Below are 12947 nucleotides of genomic sequence, written 5' to 3'. Positions count from 1 at the left end.
GACATGGGAAACCTATATGGTCACAAACTTGTATTTATGTATTCCTTGGAAAAATGGGGTCACTCTTGCTGCAAGATTTGTGGGTTCCTTTAATGAAGTCAAGAGAGCTGGAGTGCTTTGGTTTGCAACATCAGGGTCTAAGCAAAAGGGAGGCAATTTTGCTCAGGTCCCACAATTATATTAAATATATATCATGTACTGGTCAGCCAAAGAGGGCCGATGTCAGCATGCCCTGAGATGGGACGGCTGACAGAGCCTACTGCCACAGACTTCCCCCACCTGTTCTCTCTCCTCCCACCTGTCCATGTGCTTTCCCCTGCCCATTTGCTTGCAAGCACTCTACCATCTGTGCTCTCAGCTTCCCAGTGTTGACAAGGAACTGCATGCCAGCGATGCACAGCGGCAGCTCCTCCAGTGGCCACAGCAGCTGTATGCACCAGCTAGTGCTGGAAAGATAGCTTATAGCTCTGCTTTCAGTGCACTGCTTGAACGGGTTCAAGCAAAGTTCTTGAGAAAAATATGCTTGGAGTTGAACCAGAGACGTTTAGTAACTAAGTCCTGGATGATAACGATTAAATTTTGGCTACGTCTTCATTATAGATGTGACCCTAATAGCCTTATTGACCTTATGCTCGCTGAGTACCATATTTCTGAATGGCTGGCCCTCATTGATAAGAAAATTTCAGTCATTGGTCTTAATATTAATGATTTGGTTCTGCTCTCTGAAAATAGTGCCTTTGCGTTGATCAAACAAAGACTTATCGATGTGGAGTTACAAGAATTGAAAAGCCTTCTGGCCATTGGCTCTCCAGTGCTCTGGGGAATTCCTTATGGTCCCTCCTTTCCGGACTACTTTTACTGTTTGATTGAACCGTCCCTTCGTAGGGCATTTATGTTGTTTCGTTTTAATGTTCATCCTTCTATGGTGTTATATGGGAGATTTGAGAAGATCCCATATACAGAGAGATTGTGTCCTTGTGGGATGAACAAGATTGAGGATAACGAACATGTCCTACTTTACTGCAAATTTTATAAGGATCTTTGTACTATTTACTTAAAGTCTAGTCTGCAATCTCTTGAGGGGCTATCTGATCATTGTAAAATTTGTAAACTTGTAACAAAGAACAGGAATATCATTGAATCAGTAGTGAAATTTCTCTACTATGCTACTAGGAGGAGATTTTCTATTGACTCCTGACGTTTTTGTAATTGTTTTCTTGATGTTTATGCCAATAAAGGTTGTGTGATTGCTTATAGCTCCCCCCTCTCCCTTGCTTGTCCACTCCCTTCCTACTATCAGAACATACCTTTGCCTGTGGCTGAGCTGAGATGAAAGCTGTGTTTAATTTTCATGTGTTAACTTTTTATTTTGTAATATTGTGTGTTTTAATAGGAAGTTAAAAATCTAAAAGAGGCCAAGCAGCTGTTGATTCAGCAGAAACTAGAGCTTCAGGGGAAAGTCGATAACATCAATACAGCTCTTGAACAGGAGAAAAAGAATTGGGAAATTATCAAAGATCAGTTGAAAAAGAAAGAAGAAGTTTTGAAGAAGAAATATTCTGAACTTGAAGCAAAATTGGTAAGTATGCATAATATGAAGAGCACTTGCTATCCAGGAATGCTTGGATGTTATTGTAGGTGAATGCCATTTAAAAGTGCGTCTCCGGCCCCTCATTACATTTTCTATGTAGAAGTGAAATTCCTTTTTGAACTCATTACTGAGGCTTATTTTAGACTGCTTCAGAAATCAAGTAACTTAAATTCTATTTATGTTTAATATATGTTTGTACTCAATCAAGCAAAAAGAGAACACGTGTAACAGAACTCAAAATCAAGAAACAAAGAATTACAGAGAAACAATACCACAAATAAATACAATATACTTAAAGTATAGTGTAAAAAGTCTCTAAAATTTATTGCTGACCGTATGGATTCATCACCCAAAAAACCTTTGTACATTTCAAAAGCAGGAATAATAGAAATAGTGTACATGTACAGATAAATACAAAATACTCTCTTATTTACAATGTTCTGTCATTTTCTGCACCTTACAAAGCATAAATAAAAGACCCAAACACATTTTGACAGTCATCTTCCTCAGTGCTCATAAAATAAATAACAATGAAAATAAAATGAAAATGAAAAATAAAATGACAAGTTGGAGCGTGTCCAGAGGAGGGCGACCAGAATGGTCAGAGCTCTGGAATCCATACCCTATGAGGAGAGACTTAGGGAGTTGGGTTTGTTTAGTTTGGAGAAGAAAAGGTTGAGGGGAGACATGATAGCCATGTTTAAATATTTGAAGGGATGTCATGTTGATGAGGGAACTAGTTTGTTCTCTGTTGCTCCAGAGACTAGGACACGGAGTAGTGGATTTAAAGTAATAGAAAAGCGATTTCACCTAAACATTAGGAAGAACTTTCTGACCGTGAGGGCTGTTCAATGGTGGAATGCATGGCCTCGGAGGGTGGTGGAGTCCCTGTCTTTGGAGGTCTTTAAGCAGAGGCTGGATGGCCATCTGTCGGGAGTGCTTTGATTCTGGGATCCTGCATTATGGGGCGAGGGTTGGGGTCACTGGGGATGTGGGGGGGAGGTAGTTGTTAATTTCCTGCATTGTGCAGGGGGTTGGACTAGATGACCCTGGTGGTCTCTTCCAACTATATGATTTTATGATTCTACAACGCACAGGAATAAGACATCACAAAAATGCAAAGAATGTATAGTAAACAAGGGGCCTAACTGGTCAGTACTTAATGTTAAGACCTAAAATTTTTAAAAGATCTTTTAATCTCCACCAAGATCCTTTGTGAGAAGGGTGCTCTAATGCGGGGTTCTGCTCCAACTGTTTTTCTCTGCCTACTTTTCTTCCTTGAGGCTACTGTTACTCCTGGGTAACATTCTGCACTACCGAAGGCTGACAAATAGGGAGAATGTGAATTCTTCCACTTTGCCTGACAGTGGTCCAAGACCCACTACGTAGATGACCTTAGTTCATATTTAGTTTTTCCAGAAGAGTACAGGTTATGCTTTATTGTGGAGAGACTGGCTCAGGGGAGGAATTGGGAAGTGCCTCCTAGTCAGGTCTTGGTCAATTCTTCCCCATCCTCTAGTGGATGGAGGAGAGAGCACTGATTGTCTAGACCACTGCCAGTCAAACAAATAGGAGAATTCATTAGGTAAGCAAGTTTTCTGTTCTCATCTGTTGGCATATTAAATGTTTATTTTGTCTTAGCAAGCGGAGATCAAGGAAAAAGATGAACAGTGTAAAAGTCATGAGGAGTCGGAGAGTAAGCTCAACATGCAGATCACAGCACTGAATGAGAACCTGGGTACAGTGAAGAAAGAGTGGCAAAGCAGCCAAAGAAGAGTTGGTGAGCTGGAGAAACAAACAGATGATCTGCGTGGAGAGATTGCAGTACTAGAAGCCACAGTACAAAATAATCAGGATGAGAGGAGGGTGTTGTTAGAAAGGTAAGCCAGTGAATGAGGGGCAAGGTAATGGGATTGTTGTTGTTTAATTCAAACAGTTGTAGTTAGCGGGACATAAAATTAACATGGAGTACTTTTAAAATTTGTTTACTAAATATAAGTTGAAGCCCCCAGCATTGTTGTTCCATTTAGCTATCCTGGCTAATAGCCATTGATAGATCCATCCTCCATGATTATCGTCTAATCCCCTTTTAAGCCCAACTAAGGTAGTAGCCATCACCACAGCCTGTGGCAATGAATCCCACTAGCCAATTATTCTTCAACTGAAGAAGCACTTCCTTTTGTGTGTCCTCACTGTACTGCACATTGACTTCCTTGAGTGTCTGCTTTATTATGGGAAAGGGAGAAAAAAACTCCCCACATTTCCCCCCATCCTATGTATAATTTCCTAAACCTCTATCATGTTGTCATTTTTTGCACCTTCTATATCCTTTTTGAGATACAGCAACCAGAACTGTATGGAGCCATATCACAGATTTGTTAGGGGCAGTATGATACTGGCTGTCTTATTTCAGTTTTTCAGACTCTTAACCTTATTTGCCCATTGTTGTCACCTATTCACCCAGCTTGGTAAGATCTTTTTAAAGCCTTCTTACCATCCTGAATATTTAGGGTGTTACCTGAAAACCTGGATAATGATTACAAATCATTTATGAACAAATTAAATAGTATTAATCCCAATATCAGTTACTAATCCTTGAGAAACCCTCTCGTTGCTTCCCTGCATTGTATGATTTGTCCACTTACTCATACTCGTTGTTTCCTGTTGTTGAATTACTATTTAATCCACAAGATAACCTGTCTTCTTACTCTATAACTGCAAGTATACTTATGAGCCTTTGGTGAGATAATGTACAAATTATTTTGGATGTCTAAGTATATAATGGCTAACCCATGTTATCCATTTTGAAGAACTCCAAAAGATTGGTGAGATGAGACTTCACTTTACAGAAGCCATGTTGATGCTTACTCAGTAGAGCTTGTTCCTCTATTTGTTTAATAATTTTATCTTTAACAACAGTTCCTACCAGTTTACCTGGATGAGACTTTAGGCAAACTGGTCTGTAATTTCATGGATCTCCTCTGGATCCCTTTAAAAAAAACCTGTTGAATTTGCTACCTTCCAATCTTCTGGAAGAAAGCTGATTAATGAAAGTTGCATGTGTTAGGAGGTCAACATCACATCTGAATTCCTTTAAATCAGATGTATGCCACTTAAACCCAATAACTTTCCAGTTTTTAATTTGTTAGTTAGCCCTAGAACTTTATCTCTTGTCAGCGCCTAGACTTGGAATAACTTTCCGAAAACAGTTCTGGCTGGGGTAAATGCCCTGCTTTTCCACAACGAAAAAGGATGCAGATCATTAGATTTTTATCCATTCTCCCTGTCTTTCTTTAGCAGTTCTTTCAACACTCTGATTCCAGTGGCACCTCCCTGGCAGGCTTCCTTGCTTCTGATATATTTAAAGAAATGGTTATTGGTTGCCTTAAGTTTTAGCTGTGCTCCTCATTTTCTTGTGCTGCCTTTTCTCATTGAAATTCCACTTTTAAAAGAAAGCTACCCTTTCTTTTCTGGTTTTCTTGACTTTGCTCATTAACCATGCTTAGCATCCTCCTATGTTTGGTGATGTCCTTCTTAAAATGTGATATGCATTCAATCTGAGGTTCAATCATTGTGTATTTAAGTAATTTCCAAATGTCCTGAAATGATTTGACCCTCTTTACTTTTACTTTTCGCTTCCTTTTTATTTTTGTCATTCTATTCTTACTGGATTCTTTTTGGGAGCCTAGCTGAAATAGTGATTCACACCTTTTGGAATGTAGTTTCATATCACAAAATCTTGGGAGTGTGTGTTTGTCACTGAAAGGAAACCAAAAATCTTAGTATTCTAAATGTGTTTTGGTTGCTTCAATGCATATGGCTAGTCAGACCTACCACTGAGGGAACATTCCTTATGCAATTTGCTTCATTAATTTTGTCCTTACTCCTCTGCATGTATCTGCCACAAACTGCCCTTGTATGGTGGCATCAAACAGAGAAGCAAAAATAGTCTATGGTAGGTTTATTATATTTATTTACATGGCAGTTATCATATTAGTTTTATATTTTCCCAGTTAGAACTCTGAAAACCTACTGTAATAGGATTTTGATAAAATAGGAAATCGTTTACCATCTCCTTTTTAGGTGCCTTAAAAGTGAAGGAGAAATTGAAAAGCTTCAAAGCAAATTTATGGATGCACGAAGAAAACTGGACGATACTACTGCAGCCATGCAAGAGCTTGGCAGAGAAAACCAATCACTGCAGGTATTCCATTTTGGTGTCTAAACTTGAGGTCAGTGCTAATATTAAACCATTCAGGTAACCATGGTTATTAGCAGGACCTTTGAAGGTCCTGCTAATAGTAGACATACATGAAACAGATGTGGAGGGCCTAGTCTTGGTATAGAAATGCAGTTATTATAGGTGCAACAGTTATGAGCTGTTTTTATTTTTTTACAGGACTGAATCCTTGGGTTTGGAGCTATGTAGATATATATGTGTGTACGTTACCGACTGTTGGGTTCCAAGCCACTGCTGTTGAGCACCAGGATCTGATTTGGCTTAAGCCAGATGTGGCCTTCCACATTTGTTTCATCTATGTGTACTACTTTCAAAAGTCCTGCTAATAGCCTGCTGAAGCCTTTGGCTTCAAATAGGTACAGGGGTTGAGCACCACCCTATTTAACGTCCTCTCCCCCAGCTCTACTCCCTTCTGAAAGAGGAGCTAGAGCTGATCCGTATTCCTTGGCCTCCTCCCTGCAGCCTTTTAAAGGTGCTATTAGCACTGACCTGGAGCATGACTAGTGGCCTCCTTCCACCCAGAAGCCCCGTGGAGGCTTGGTGAAACTGGGGAGAGGTCAAATAGCACTTTCTGAGCAATCGTTCCCATTTCTCTCCTTTCCTGAAGAAGAAGAAGAGTTAGTTTTTATATGCCGACTTTCTCTGCCACTTAAGGGAGAATCAGACCGGCTTACAATCACCTTCCCTTCCCCTCCCCACAACAGACACCCTGTGAGGTAGATGGGGCTGAGAGAGAGTGATTAGCCCAATGTCACCCAGCTGGCCTTGTGTGTAGGAGTGGGGAAACAAATCCAGTTCACCAGATTAGCCTCCGCCACTCATGTGGAGGAGTGGGGAATCAAACCCGGTTCTCCAGATCAGACTCCACTGCTCCAAACCACCACTCTTAACCACTACACCACACTGGCTCTCGCCACCCCTGCCCCAGGGGTGGAGTTTCCTGACAGCTGATTATCAGATGGCTGGCTGTCAGAGGGCCCTGCTGTCAGTAACTGACTGACTGGCCAAGGGCCAGCTCCCACTGATCAGCTGGCTGGTGTGTGGACCTTTGCAGGGTGAGTCCATGGTCCGCCAGGCCTGGTGGCTTGGCAGCATGGAATGCCTAGAAGGGGTCACGTCTGGCATCCCTACTGCCCTCTGACACCAACATTATTGTTGAATTTCCATTAAATGGCTTTGCTGTCTCTTTGAGTTTTTGATTTAAAATTCACTAAAAGTTATTTTTTAAACTTTGTATAGATCAAACATACACAAGCCCTAAATAGGAAGTGGGCAGAAGACAATGAGGTTCAGAATTGCATGTCCTGTGGAAAAAGTTTTTCTGTGACAATAAGAAGGGTATGTGTATTTTTTTTTCTTTTTGAAGCAGCTTGTTTTAAGGAAATGATTTAAAAAGATGATCAGATAAAAATGTTGGTATCTGTTAGATTTATAGAAAGGAGACATTTTCTCTCCTTAAGCCATATACCTTGAGGTTTAAGATACTCCATATTACAGTCAAATTTAATTATTTATTCACTTCTTTTATTTAAAATTGATGACACAACCTGCTCAACTAGGCATCAGCTCCTTCTTTTGTAATCTGAAAGGTTGCATGCAGCTGGAGACAATTTTAAAACTGTGAACACGGTAGTGTGAAAGCGTCAATGAGGGATGCATTGATCTTGCATGTCTGTTTACATTATCTTTATTCCAACTGGGCCAGCATCCAATTTACTCAAACTGATTGCCAGTTTTGACCTACTTGGAAAGGAGTGCCATAACAGAATACTCTTTAGCAGTTTTGATGGGGCTGCTCGCTGTGGCATTTCAGATACAGACTCTGCATTTGTTGTTTACAAGATTTAACCTTGAAAGCCCTTAGGCTTGTATGCTACTTTCCTTCTTACCTTGTTTGTGGCTTGGGGATTGAAGGCATCCTGGTTCTCAACCAAACATAGTTTGGTTGTTTGTGTCTGAACCAGTGAATGAAACCAAGTGGGTTTATTTCTTGTCTACAAATGATTAAACCATGTTTTGTTCCTGCCTTTTAGGCAATAAACAAATTGTAGTTTGTGTTTTTGGTTTGTTGTGAATCAGGACACACTCAGAGACCCCTGTGAAGGGAGGTGGGGAAGAGGGATTATGCTAGTCTGAGGACTTCCAAGCCTAGATCTTTTCATGAAAAATCTATGGCACCAAGTAGTCACTTTATATGTATGTCTGCTCAGTTAACTCCATGTCATCCTAGTTACTGCAGATATTTCCGGCATAAAACTTACTGAGCAATGTTGTTGAGACACTTAATCTCACAATACTTCTAGAAGTAGTATATATATAAATTTATTTTAACATTCCATTGATGTTTCTGCGCACGCATGTGCTGGTATAGGGTGCATGTGTATGATATATATTTTCCTTCTACTTTACAGCATCACTGCAGACAGTGTGGAAATATCTTCTGTGCCGAGTGTTCATCAAAGAATGCCTTAACTCCTTCTTCAAAAAAACCTGTTCGTGTCTGTGATACTTGTTTTGTTGATTTACAAGGATAACTACTCTCAACTCTTACTTGTTATGCTAGAATAAAAGCTACAGATATGCACTTCGTACAGCACTCAGACTACTGTTTGGTTTGGGCAATGATTGTAACAATTGGCAAAATTCGAATAGCATCTGAAATATACTTTACTGATAAAAATTTCAAATTGTACTTCTTGTGAGGCTGATGTTATCAATGGCTTGTTTGGTTTTCACCCTACAGGAGCTTCTGTGTCTAGTTTAAAAGTCCCCAATAGCTGTAAATAAAGTTAAGCAGAGAAGCAACAATGTATTTTTTTAATTCTGATTCATTTGTTCAAAAGTAAATGTATTTGTAGAGACTTTGTGTATCGAATATACTTGCTGAAATGGCGTAGTTGCATTTTAATGGCTGCAGTAGAATGTTAAATAGTCCCAAGCAGCTTTTAAATAGTCCCAAGCAGCTTTTTTGCCTTTTTCTTTGTTTTTCCTTGCTGGGAGTTCCACTTTTGTGAGGTGCGCCCAGTGAATGGAAAACTGCCTTGAACTTTTAAAATTTTGGGCTTGTTCACTAGGGTATATCTATATGCTTCACTGAAAATGAAAAGCAGGGTTAAGACCACAGTGTACATTTGACATGCCGTCTGAGAATACATTATATCAAAGGTATTTATGTGGCTTACATCCTCATTAATATGCAAGTTCCTGTACCTTTGAGGTAGGTCTGTATTTAATCCTCCCCCTTTTCCCTGCAAGCTCTTATGCGTCTTTGCATTTTGAGGCTACCACTAAAAGTATTTCCCAGGTAAGTAATTAGTTACGCTGGTACTCCAGCATTTCCAGTGCATATTTTTGTCATCTTTTTCTCAGTTCTTTCTAAAGGCTTGCTTAGTCAGCCCACAGAAATGGAGTAAAATACCCAGCTCTGTTAATAAGGGATGGATTTAAAGATTTTTGGAAAACAAAAAATTCTGCCTCCAGTATCCCTCTTTCCTTACCTGAACTTGTTTAATGAGTTATATGTCAATCATGGGCATAGTACAATGGTGCCATATTTTATTCAGTTGAAATTGCTATTTTAATAAGTTAAACAGTTTGATGCAGGTGACAGATATGTCATATTGCTATATTGTCGTCCTTTGGCTAAGAAAGGTATGCAGGTAATATCCTCACATAAATACATACTTGCACTGTCTGCTGGCCCTGACCTGGATGGCCCAGGCTGATCTCGTCAGATCTCAGAAGCTAAGCAGGGTCAGCCCTGGTTAGTATTTGGATGGGAGACCACCAAGGAATACCTGGGTTGCTGTGCAGAGGAAGGCACTGGCAAACCACCTCTGTTAGTCTCTTGCCATGAAAACCCCAAAAAGGGGTCGCCATAAGTCAGCTGCGACTTGACGGCACTTTACACACACATACATACTGTCTGCTATGTCACTTCAGAATGTGATGTGCTTGTAAAATTTAGGATTACTGAAATACAAGATGGCATTTAAAATTTCAAGCTTGTGGGTTTTTTGGCATTTAAAATTTCAAGCTTGTGGGTTTTTTGAACCATTTAAAATGCCATGTAGTTTTCCTTGATAACTTTGGGAATGAAGTGAACCCAGCAAGCACAAATGCTGTGCTGTCATTTGTTTAATATATTTGCTTACTATCATTGTAATGCAGCTTGGGAATAATTAACCCTTAGGAACACTTTGAATGTTATTTTCTCCAAAGGAAGATAGATAGGAAGCGAGGGGCAAGCAACAAAACACAGCTATCATTGAAATCTCCAAATGGTCAGATTCAAACATGATGCGTGAAACTTGCAGACGTTCTGAATCAGATATGCAAGTTCTGCCTGTGTCAGATTTACAGCTACAGTTTTTGTAAACCTTTGTCCTGAAACTTGATTAGAGAAAAGAAATATCCAAAGCAGCCACCAGAGAACAGGAAATGTTTAGGCTGTTACCTGATTAAAAAAATTAGTTTAAATTGGTTAAATATACATCAACTTTCATATGAATAGTAAGTAAATATTTATTACAGTCCTAGACCAGAATGCAACTTTCATATGAATAAACTAGTTCTAAAGAAAAATATTTTGTTTTTAGTTGATGCTCTTGTAGTAGGCACTGTCTTGGGACAGCATTCACTCCGATGTGAGAGACAATGTTCAAGACCTCTTTGAAGGTAGCATCTGCCATCCATGGTTTTGTAAATATTTATACACAATTAAGCAGGGCCTTGTTAATTATTAACCATTTAATTGACTACACACTGCAGCCCTAGAAATTACATATATTTGGGGACAGAACTGTACATGTATATTGTTCAACAGAAGAGTATAAGGTCTTTCTAACAGTGGTACAGTTTGGAAATTTGAATTACTTTAAGTGGAAAACCAAGAAAACCTCAGGAAGGGTAAGAATAGCATTGTCATGCACTATGCACTTTTTCTTTCTAGTGTAGTGAACATAATATGCAAGAGATGAAATGACTATTTTGCAAGAACTGATGTAGTAATTGGTGCACAAAATGTATCTTCTTAGATAAATGCTGATTGAAATCCATAGTAATTTTGTTTGGTGCTTAGGAATATTATATCAGTCATTCCTGTGCATTCCCACAGATACATATATTGCAAAAGAATCTGCATGCTCTTAATGACCATTGTTTTATTTAATTTTAAAAAAAAATAAAAATATGGGCCTAGCAATTTTGCACATTTACATTGCTAGTTTGAATGGTTTTCATTATTCATTTTTGGGCTCTCTTTTTTACCGTTAAATCACACTAGAATTGACTGGATGGTCTGTTTTCTAGATCATAGCAATAAATACAGAGGGAAAACCCCCTACCTAAGAGCCTGTGTTGTTTTACATTATGTTATGAATGACTAAAGCTTAAAACAATGTTGTTTTATATTATGTTATGTTATGACTAAAGCTTAAAACAATTATAGTTGCCACCTAAGAGCTAGCAGCCCTCATTATTGACAGTTTTTCTATCTGTCCATAAAACAACACAGTATTCTATGCAGTCATTTTACAACAGGCACATGAGAAATAGAACATGGTTGATATTAGTAAACTAATATTTTATGTGCTGATTAAAGAGGCACCGTGTTTAGTGGTGGTTTTCCCCCCCATTGTCATCCCCACATGGATAAATTTTACTACTGGCATTCTTCCAAGTTTTAACTATTTTTAAATGGTTTATTCATTGTTGATATATCAACAGATTGGTGTGGCAGGTCCAGGTCTCTTGTTGGCTCTTACAAAGGGTACATTGCATCATGTTGTTAAATCCCAGTTCACAGCACCAAAGGGAGAAGGGAAGAATGTCATATTGGGTTTGCAAACACAGAAATTTTTTATAATAGAAATCTGTCCAAAGTGCTGCTTGTATAGGATTTGTCACTTTTGTAAGAAAATAATTAAAAAAACAAACAAAAATATTCAATCTGACACTTGATGACTCTATATAATATTTCATTTAACTACCTCTTGATATGAAATTCAACTATAGTCCATTTTGATAGGGTCTCCTTCCTCACTATAATGTTAAGTATAATTTGTGATGACTGCCAAATTTGCAAGTGTCTTGTCTTACCAAAAATTTAATATTTGGGTATGTATGTGTATTAAGTAGTTTCAAATTATGATTGATGCACTTGGGTTCTTTTGACCTCTGTAGTCTTAATTCTTTTAAAAAAAACAAAACCCGTAGCAGTTGGACAGGAGTTAAATTATCAACACAAACTGTCCTAGCTATGGTCTGTTGGACTATATCAGCTGTGTATGTCATGTTGGCAACAGGCTACCATTAACATTTATGTGCCATTATATTAGCCTTTTTTCCCAAAACTGTAGACAAGGTTGACAAATGCTATTATGCTATAATGAATGTGTGCCACGAGTTGTACTGTCCTGTTGGCCTCTTTCTAATGATTGGTTTATTATGGTTGCAGATGTGAATATTGTGAATAATATTTACTGATTTTTCTGTATAATTGTATAAATTAGATTTGGATCATTTTTGTGCTTACCTTTATATCTACAGGAAATGTATTAAGGTAGGCTTAGAGACATTGCACTTCTTTTTAACCTGGACTCTTGCAGTCACATGTAGATAGTCTTGCATGACCATTTTTATGAGTTGGATTCTCTTAAGAGCTCCTTTCAGTGGTGTGTTTATGACTTGTTGTCATGTAGTTGTGCCTTACATTGTGAAAGAGTTTGGTTCAGTATGCACTGTAATCCCTAAACTCTACATTTGGAAAGTAATGAAAGCTGAGGACAAGAAAATGACACCATGCATTGACTAATTCTGTATGAAACACATGGTGGATAATTGTGAAAATGTCACTTTTGTATTCTAATCTGTTATTGGGCTGAAAAATAAAATTAGGCATTTCTATTAGATGGTTTGCAATGATTAATTTACTGTGCTCTTGCCAGTGTAGAAAGCTATCACTACATTCTTTTTTTAAAATGTAGCTTGCAGTCTCATAAGATTGTGAAGCATCCTTTCCCTGTCCTTGATCTTGAACAAAATTGTGGTGTAGATTTGTGTTACACTTGATTGTGAAAATGGTTGTTAGTTCAAAGGAGCTGCTAAAAGAAAACA

At 38.5% G+C, this 12947-nt stretch overlaps 1 protein-coding gene across 3 annotated transcripts in view; it reads left to right on the top strand.

Annotated features, from left to right (window-relative positions):
- Positions 1-12717, top strand: part of EEA1 (early endosome antigen 1) — a 68177-nt gene extending 55460 nt beyond the window's left edge. For 2 of the 3 annotated variants that reach the window (XM_056845717.1, XM_056845716.1), the window contains 6 exons: positions 1394-1579; positions 3233-3471; positions 5675-5795; positions 7071-7169; positions 8243-8327; positions 12048-12717. In XM_056845717.1, the coding sequence (XP_056701695.1) occupies positions 1394-1579; positions 3233-3471; positions 5675-5795; positions 7071-7169; positions 8243-8327; positions 12048-12088 (771 nt within the window). In that variant the 3' untranslated portion in view covers positions 12089-12717. Of the gene's footprint in view, positions 1-1393; positions 1580-3232; positions 3472-5674; positions 5796-7070; positions 7170-8242; positions 8434-12047 lie in introns of those variants that run through there. The other variant, XM_056845718.1, reaches the window with a different exon arrangement.
- Positions 12718-12947: the final 230 nt, after the last annotated feature.

This window comes from Euleptes europaea, chromosome 3 (assembly GCF_029931775.1).
Source record: "Euleptes europaea isolate rEulEur1 chromosome 3, rEulEur1.hap1, whole genome shotgun sequence".
NCBI classification, from domain to species: domain Eukaryota; kingdom Metazoa; phylum Chordata; class Lepidosauria; order Squamata; family Sphaerodactylidae; genus Euleptes; species Euleptes europaea.
This window is presented reverse-complemented; position numbering and strand designations above follow the sequence as displayed.